At 32.3% G+C, this 9,561-nt stretch overlaps 2 protein-coding genes across 3 annotated transcripts; both read right to left on the reverse strand.

Moving 5' to 3' along the window:
- Positions 1-717: 717 nt before the first annotated feature.
- LOC145088936 (protein DEFECTIVE IN MERISTEM SILENCING 3-like) lies at positions 718-3,780 on the reverse strand. 2 transcript variants are annotated; one of them, XM_079027426.1, is made up of 8 exons: positions 3,568-3,780; positions 2,966-3,182; positions 2,543-2,758; positions 2,356-2,470; positions 2,019-2,241; positions 1,436-1,939; positions 1,082-1,304; positions 718-1,001 (listed from the first exon to the last, which is right to left on the reverse strand). In XM_079027426.1, exons 2-8 carry the CDS (start codon positions 3,158-3,160, stop codon positions 960-962), a joined length of 1,518 nt encoding a protein of 505 aa, XP_078883552.1. In that variant the 5' UTR covers positions 3,161-3,182; positions 3,568-3,780; the 3' UTR covers positions 718-959. The 2 variants fall into 2 exon arrangements, with proteins under 2 accessions (XP_078883552.1, XP_078883553.1); XM_079027427.1 differs by lacking the exon at positions 2,966-3,182 and having other exon boundaries at positions 3,568-3,777.
- A 466-nt stretch (positions 3,781-4,246) lies between these two features.
- Positions 4,247-6,969, reverse strand: TAP46 (2A phosphatase associated protein of 46 kD). The gene is made up of 9 exons (XM_079027428.1): positions 6,723-6,969; positions 6,519-6,641; positions 5,865-5,951; positions 5,650-5,754; positions 5,403-5,570; positions 5,278-5,313; positions 5,138-5,209; positions 4,775-5,061; positions 4,247-4,677 (listed from the first exon to the last, which is right to left on the reverse strand). The coding sequence occupies exons 1-9, from the start codon at positions 6,816-6,818 to the stop codon at positions 4,431-4,433; spliced, it is 1,221 nt and encodes a 406-aa protein (XP_078883554.1). The 5' UTR covers positions 6,819-6,969; the 3' UTR covers positions 4,247-4,430.
- Between the last annotated feature and the right edge of the window lie 2,592 nt (positions 6,970-9,561).

Consider the following 9,561-nt stretch of genomic DNA (forward strand, 5'->3'; position numbering starts at 1 on the left):
CTTCTTTGGTTATGTCAAAGATTTGGAATAAATGTAAAAAATAAAGACCTTATTTATGGTTATATTTTCATTATAATAAAATAAATAATTAATGAAAATTGAGTAAAGTAACCATTATAAACGAGGTTTTCAAAACAAATAACCATATTTTTTCAGTTTTTGAAAAATAACCATTTTCTCCGGAATGCCTAATTCCGAAGTATTGTTCATAGCGAAGTATTCTTCATCTATTTTCATTTTTTTTAATTTTTTATTTTGAAAGAAATTATTTTGTTTTTTGGGATTCCAAATGCTACATTTTGTTACGTTTTTCAATAAAATGTCTAATCTTATACACTTATATTGTATATAGTTCATATTATTATGTTTGTTTAATTTTTTGTTAAATTAAGAAAAAAAATGATTTTTTCTTGAAATTCCAGAATTGTTCTTCAGGTTTCGAACTTGTTCTTGAAATTCCGGAGTTTTTTTTTTTCCGAAATCCGAAATTTTAGTCCAGAATATGAACAATACTCCAAAGTTAGGCATTCCGGAGTACTGTCAAAAAAATGTTTTTTCTTGGTCCGGAATGCCTCATTCCGGACAAAATGGTTATTTTGCAAAAAAAAAAAATTGGGTTATATTTTTTTCAGATACACGGTGTTTAAAATTTATTAATTTCCCATAAAAAAAAATAATAATAAAGACCAAATCTTTTTTGAAAAAACCACTGGGAAATCTTTTTACCCCCAACTAGAATTTTTAAGGGTCCACCAATGTACAGCATGTTGTCCTATGCAGAAACATGCTTCAATCAGATGTATGTTTATGGTTATGTTGGGCAAACAACAAACTAAATAAGAAGCACTACTTGGCTTGGCTACCCTTTATCACACATTCAAAATCATAAACTATAGACTGACTTGCATAACCTAACCTACAATTTTAATAAAATCTTCATTCAGAAATCAGTTATATCATCATCTAGGCGTTGATCTTCTTGGAGTAGCTGGAACTGGGTACTGCATAAGCATAACATTTGAAAAAGAAATTTTTATCAAGATCTTGCAATTGTCAAAAATAGGAAAGGATCTTGATTTACCTGCATAGCAGCATACGGTGAGCATTGGGCCATGAACCTGACAAAATCTTGCTTCTTAAATTCAAAAGTGTAGCGAATGTTTGCCAAGATTGGTTCTTCAATCTGCAGTGTTTCCACCAGTGTTTCCTTTTCCCATTTCAACTCCTTCAACTTCTTTTCAATTTCAACCAAATTCTCAGGCAGATAACTACTTATTGCAAATCTAACATCCATCTCCTTCTCCCTATCAGATCAGATGAACAAACAACCAAACTAAGAATTTAATATATATATATATATATATATATATATATATATATATATATATATATATTGATAAACAAACAAAAATATAAGCATCAATTTCTTACTTACCGATTGCCAAAAACAAAGACACCATTGCTCCTTATGATCCCACCATCAAGTGATATGGCTCCATCAGATATACAAGGGACTGCCTGTAGCATATGTGCTCTGCTTCTGTAAACCTGCAGCCTTGAGAAGAGGCTATAAAAAAGAGTCTCTCTAAGACCACATCCATTGCTTGTGAGAGAAGACAGATGTGGAATATCAATATGGATCATATTTACAGCAAACCCTAGAAACCCTGGTGGAGATCTGTCATTGGGTAGCCTTGGTTTCACAAGAGCAAGCCTCCTTTGTGGGTCATCAGCCATAAACTCCCCTACATATGGTCTCAGATTTTCAAGACATATCACATTGAATCGCCCTTCCATGGAAGCTCCAACCCCATAAATCCCACAGCTTTTACTTACAGCTCCTTCTGTGTCATAAGTTTCAAGAGCTTTAACACCATCATCATATGTCATGCAAACTAATGCTAACATGGTATCTACCCCAAGGTACTCGGATAGAAGCCTGCCATCCATATTCCATACAAGTTTCATAATTCATATCAATCAATGATCTACAAAACTATATTTACAATCTGACTAACCTGCTAAGTTTATCATCATAAACTTTTCCAAGAGTTGCAACAACACCTACAACATCTTTAATAGCAGTTGGATGATCATCATGAGCGCCATCATACTTGAATTGGCATACAATGGAAGCAGCTGATTTACGATGCTGCATTATATGTTCAACTGTTGCCTGCTCAGACAGATCCTTATCTTCTGTCATATGTGGGCTTGATGAATGTTTCTTTCCAAGAGTAACTAACAGATATTTACATGACATGAGAAACAATTTCTTTTTTTTCTTTTCAAAAAAAAAAAAAAAGAAAAGGGGATACTGAACAGATATGGCTATTTAAAGAAAAAAAGAAAAACCTTGAATATCTGTAATCTGGTCATCTAAGCTGCTTATTTGAGTCTTTAGATATTCAATGTTTTCTTCATGGTCTTTTATATTCCGTCCTAGCAAAAGCAGTTCATCCTCAAGCTTCTGCAAAGATAAATAAGCAGCATAAGTGTTAAGATACAAAAAAATACTGATTAAAAGATTGGAATTTACGACCTTTGAAGAAGAGACGAGTGATTCTGCGTGAGAAAATGCAGGGTTTGGGTTTGGCATTCCATGGATGGCATTAGCAGCAGCAGCATAAGGTGAGTGTGAGTATGAGTCATTCTGAGCAGCAGCAGCAGCATAGTTGGTTGGTGTTGGTGAAGGTGAAGGTGAAGGTGAAGGAACTTGTACACTTAACAGCTTTGCTTGTGCATGTACTGCTGGCATCTGAAAGTAAGAAGAAATGTTTCTGAATATTCATTCTAAATCTGGATGAAACAATTTCATCTCACACCTGCTCTCCTTTACAACTACAAGCTGTTTTGCATTCCCACTTTGACTTGTATATGAAGCATGCAATTAGGCTCGCTAACTTTTTCAACTTTAATTTTGAATACATATTTAAAATTTAATTTACCAAATAACTATACGTACAAGATGATCATGTCTCTGTGCAGCTTCACGATCTCTGCATAAAGCAGATTTTTTTCTTCTTTTACGTGAACTTTCGGCTTCATCAACCAACATGTTGATTGTTTCTTTTACCATTGTTGCGGCAAACATTGTTGCCTTCATCACCCAGTCATCCGATGATGAAGAAGAAGAAGACGAAGAAGATGACGACGACATTTGTGTTGTGTGTGATAGAATACTGAAGGGGAGGAATAGGATGTGAAAATAAAAACTGAAGGGTTAAGTGTGTGTGTGTGTATATATATATATATATATTTCAACGGTCAAACATTTTGAAAAATGGGAGTGTGTGTGCGGTGAAAAAGGGAGGAGGGGGACTACAATCTAGTTTTCCCCTTCTCAAGGAAGAAGACGAAGAGAAGGAGAAGATGAAGAGATACAAAATTCAGAAATTAAATATAGCCCCCAGCACCAATACTACTAATTAACGAAGCAATTGTCCTATACTCACTCCTACACAAAATTTCAACCTAGAAAACATTTCAATATCTTTCCAAAAAAAAAAAGTATCGACCATGTTGAACAAACAAGAAGAAATGCGAGCCCTAACGGAAAATCGATACCTGTTGGTTAGGTGAAAACATGATGATGCTCGAAAATCGAAATGAATCGGGGTTGCGAAGACTGTGAATTTGTTTGTCTCTCGCACGCACAGTCAGAATGTGGATATGTTACTTTCTAGTTGAACACTTGTTCATCGTCACCAACTGCCCTTTTTGCACTGCTTTCCTTTGCATATAGGTCTGGGTTTGGGTCTGGGGGTGTTTCAAGTTTCTAAGAGTAAATTACGAAAATTCCCTTCAATTACAGCGGTTGGACAAAGCTGATTCTACAGCTTTTTCAACGGACATTCTTAGTACTTCCAATTATTGCATTTTACCGAATTGATCCCCAATTTATAATAAATAAATATGTTAAGTCGATCAACAAAGATTACAAGGTCTAAAAAAACTTTTATTTGATTGCATTAGCCATAGAGTCAAGTTGGAGTGCCTAAACCTAAATTAAGTATTATAGTGTGAATAATAAAGAGGTTTTTTTTTTCCATTAGAGAGCCTAAACCTAAATCAAGCGAGTTCATGTACAATGGGGTGTTATTTACCATTGAAATGTGTAGTTGCGGATCCTATTAACTAATGCCCTCAAAAAGAAATGAAGAGATACCACCCACATTGTTTCAGATGAGAATTGAGCCTGCCCACTGCCCTGCTAAAGTGGTGGTTTTCCATGGAAATACTAAAGTAGACAAGTTTGTGATATGCATAACATAATCTTTTATAGTGATTATTGTTTCATCATTAATCTACATAGCAAAAATATATAATCTATCCACCAATTTCCATATGATCTGCCTTAAATGATTATGAATGACATGACGTGTACAACATGAAGCAGCAGTATTCAGAAAAAGCAAAGCAAAGCAAAGCTAGCCACAAGGAGTGAGCTTTGAATTGCCTGCGCCTCGAGGGTTCTCATCTTTCCAGTCATCAAAAGCTCTTGTCCTATCTTCATCTTCATCTTCATCATCCTCACCACCACCTGCCCTGGGCTTCCACTTGTCATTATGCCATGAAGTATTGGCTTCTTCTATCATCTTAGCAGTCCTCTCTTGCCATTTATTCATCATATCCATCTCCTTCAACCCAGCTTCTTCTATGCTCATTGTTGGCATTCTGAAACACATATCATCCATCAATCAATTCAATATATTGATATAAAATAAAATAAAATTGGTAATTGCAATCATTACAATTATGATGATGATGATACCTGTGACCAGGTTGGAAAACCTGTGCAGCAATCCTTTCCCTGTGGCTTGTACCACCACCGGGTCCCACAAGACTAGCCGGCCCAAACAAGAGCGGTTGTTGGTGTTTGTGATCGTGTGGCTGTGATACTTTGGCCCTTCCCTCCAAAACATCTTGAGCAAAAGTAGCACATGTAATTGGTGCTGCTGGTTTCATGTATCGAGCACGAGCAGCGGCATTTCGATGCCAGTCTTCTACTGTTTTCGCACGTTCCTCGAGTATAGCCTCTGAAATTTCAATTCCTCCTTCCTGCAAAATGCAAATAAAATACACAAACTCTCAACATCATCATCATCATCATCATCCATTTCTCATCAGCTTATACCTGCTCTTTCTTTTCCTTTATTGCAGAAAGCATTTCCTCCTCTTTCTTCAGCATTTCCATTAGATCAAGAGCCTGTCATCATTCATATGGTTTCATCAGAATGGAAACAAGAAACTTACTCAAAAACTACACACACTAACCTTGCAGATAGCCAATGAGATTGTTGTAAGCCATGCCTACAAATTTACCAAAAACAAATAATAATATAAAATAAGTGAAGCCCAAACATAATCATGAATTCATGCACTGAAAGCCTAAAACTCACCTCCCTTTCCTCTTCACCATCATCATCATCATCATCTAGCACATCATTGACATCGGCAGGAGTAGACAGTGGGGCTGCAGCTTTAGTTGAACGCCCACGTCGTTCTTTGCATTCCTTTAATTCTAAAAGCTTTGACTCTGCAGCACGTTGGCGCTTGAAACGAGCAATCTACAATCACCCAACTTATGTTAATTGTTATTGAAAGCAGTAGTTGGTTTCAAGGGAATTTAATATAATATAATATTACCTTCTTAGCCCTTCTATCTACAAAACTATTCTGACCTCCTTGTTCAGATGTTTCCAACTCATCTTCAGGTACAAGCTCCATTGCATCACAGAATGAAAGAAACTCCTACACAAGGACATGTCCTTCAAAGTTAGGTACGTATGCAAAACACTGCAGACAGTATATATGCATATGTTCAACAGGTATGTCTTAAAGTTATTAACAAATAACAATACCTTTGACTTGGCCTGTGCAACCTTCAAAATCTCTATCCTGTCTTCCTCACCAGTCTTCTCTGTCAATTCAGCAAGATAAAACGGCACCTGTTCCCATAACAAGCCGTATTCGTTACAATTTAATAACCTCTTCAAATCTTACTTATTCACCACATAAAAATGACTCTTCTAACACTGACAGAAGATTTTAGCATTCAAAGGGCACCATATAAAGTGAGTCATAATAGTTAAAACCATATAATACTTGCTAAACACAGTCCTAGAGGTTTGTCACTAGCAAAGACAAACATTTAGCCATTAGTCTCAACTTCGCACAAATCATTTTGTATTATTATAATTTATACCAGGCTACGTTTTAACTTTTTGGTCTAATCCGCCCACTCTAGGTATTGCCCAATACAACATAATGCAATTAGGTTTACATAAGACTTTTTCATAACACAAAAAAGTTGGCTATCCTTTTCATACTGAAACTTTCTGTAAATTGATAAATAACAAAACCAAAAGACTAAGATATAGCATTTCCTGTTTAACTGATCCTAAAGCTAACCTCTAACTATATCACATAAAATCTACCCAATAATAAATGAACACAAACACGTAAGTTCTCAACGATCTATATAACAAACAGGAGAATTACAAGCTTGTAATTACCAGAATATATTTGAGATTTGTAGTGCTGATATCTTCCTTGGTCTCGTTAGTTGAAAACAACCCTAATTTGCTAATCATTTCCTCGCACTGTTGTAATGCTTCACAGCCCTTTCTCAACACCTCCTATAAATAACAAATTATGATCGCATAATATGCACATGCAAATAAACTCGAAGAAGAATATACATGTATACACATACACACCTTGTCGACGGCAGAGTCGGTTGCCAGAAGGTGAATTTTACGAGCCTGCTCGAAGAGCGTCGGCAGAGACATGTCTTCCATTTTGAGTGAACCCATCGGCGATCGAAAACTGAGATACAATTGTTGTTTCGTGACAGAGAGATAGAGGGAAACAGAGAGTGGGGCAAATGGCAGGGTATCGGGTGAGAACCCGCTGCAATCGTAGATCCGAAAAAGAAAGAAGAGCAGGGTTTTTCTCCGGTACGAGCACCGACTGTTGTTGACAAATCGTCATGACCGTCAGATCATAGACTATGGACGTTTTAATCAAGCCCAACCGTTAGATTATTTTTTTTTTCAAAGCATCTTCCTATCTAATAATCTAATAAAAAAATAGTTTTATTCTTTTTTTAATAGACATGTGTAATTTTATTAAGCCTCCTAATTACTGTATATTTTATTCTCTTTTTATCATGTGTCATTATATTATATCTTCTAATTAATACATGACATTTGTAAACCTATTGATTCTCCATTTCAAATTTTAAATTTTAAATTTCTCACTCTAATTATATTAAATTAACTAGGTGTACGACCCGTGTAATACACGGGTTTATTAAAAATAAAAATTTAATATCAATATTTAAACATTAAATTTAATATCAATATCAATTTTAAAGCTCTCATTAATTATGACATTTATTACATTATAAATATATCAATTGTTTTTCAAGGAAGCATTTATTTCTCTCAATATTATAACCGAAATAAATTATAATATGTGAACAAATCATAAAATTACATGTGGAAATAAATAAATTCTAAAAATCTATTAAAATGTCATGTGTCCAAATCAATGAGGACATGACATGTGGCAGAAAATGGGTTTTATTTATTAGTATAGATAACATTAGAATAAAAATTAAAATAAACTTAATACAAATTATAAAGTGATATCATTTCACATTTTTTTTTAAATCAATGACTAAAATTTATATAACTAAAAATTCTCTTAATTAATAATTTATTTAAAATAATTAATAAATAGTTTTTAGATTTTATTTTAAAAGTTTAATTAATTGTATAACTGTGGTTCCCACGTGTTATAAACTAGTTACTTCATAAACAAATCTATTTGGTAAATTTGTAAATACTATTTTTCTTTCAGGGAAAAGTCTATATAAATAATTATTTTAATAATAATAACCAATTTAAAAATTAATGATCATTATCTTCATAATAGAACTTTCGGAATAGAAGTATTCACTTCAGAGTTTCTAGTCTGAAACAAAATCTTCATTTCAGACCGATAAAGTTTATTCTGATGTATCACTGTCTGAAATAAGAATCTAAGTACGATTGTCAGCTTTGTACTTAGATGTGACAATACGGAGTCACAGACAGACATTATTGATTATAAAAACATCATTTTTCGACCCCTACATATAAACTAGGCGAATGCTCGCGCGTTGCGCAGAAACACCTATATAGTTGAAGTCTTTACAAATATATGTTTTTTTAAATAGCAATAACGTTATTGTTAAATTTGATATAATAATTCGTATACTAAATTGATATAATATATTGATTATTTTGAATTATACGATAATATATACATTTATTATCACTGCATAATCTCAATCGTTTGACTAACTTCTATACGCGAGTTACACATGAATAAAATTAAATATAATATATGGTTTAATATTATTTATAGTTTTTGTTATTGTTAATTAATTTTTTAAATTTTATTTACTTAATGTTTTAATTTCTATCATTATAATTATTTAAAACATCAAACATTGTTTTTCGATTTTAAAGGTAACAATATAATCATTTATATAGAGTTAAATTAAGATTACAATTTAGTTTTTGTATTTATCACTACAATTTATCATTTTTAACTATTTACAAAATATGTTTTGGTTTTTTCAGGTGGAACTGAATTTTATATTTAAGTTGACATTGTAATTTTATTTTTAAATTAACAATTTAAGTACTCTATCCAAACTGTTCAAAAGTTGTAGCTTTAAACTGATAATGATTTACATACAACAACATATTAAATCTAATAAATTAAATATAATATGTTAAAAGTTAAAGACATAACTTTATAAGTAGAATTAAAGATATTATTGTAAAACTGAAATTTATTATATTTATGATTACACTTTAGGTTTGATATTTATTTAACCTTATTAACCAACTTATAATCATTATTAGAAAGACATTACAATAAATCACTTTTAAATATTTACAGAATATTCTTTGGGTTGTTTAAGTTCAACTAAAATTTATATTTAACTTGACCCTATAATGTTATATTCAAATTAATAATTTAAATATTTTATACAAATTATTCGAAAATTATATCTTTAAAATGATAATGGTTTACATCTAACAATATATTAAAACTAATAAATTAAGTATAATATGTAAAAAAAAAAAAAAAAAAAAAAAAATTGTAAGTAGAAGTAAAGATATTATTTTAATATTGAAATTTAGTTTATATATGATTACACTTTAGGTTTGATATTTATTTAACCTTATTAACCAACTTATAATTATTATTAGAAAGAAATTGAAAAGTCATGGGAGTTTCAAATGAATGTGATGAAAGGAAAATGCATGAGAGTTTTAAATGAATGTGGTGAAAGGAAAAAAAAATTCATTTATAATATAGTATGATATGATATGATGATGACACCCCATGTAGTTAGACGTTTACTTCGGATCATCCGTAATTATCTCTTATAACTGTTTCACGATGAGTTTTTCAGAGAGTGAGCACGCAAAAGCTTTACCAAGTTGTTTGTTTACCTACACAACCTTAGGCGAACCAATCTTCATACTCACACAA

This window comes from Lactuca serriola, chromosome 2, assembly GCF_051521515.1.
Source record: "Lactuca serriola cultivar US96UC23 chromosome 2, Lser_US96UC23_V15, whole genome shotgun sequence".
In the NCBI taxonomy this organism is placed as follows: domain Eukaryota; kingdom Viridiplantae; phylum Streptophyta; class Magnoliopsida; order Asterales; family Asteraceae; genus Lactuca; species Lactuca serriola.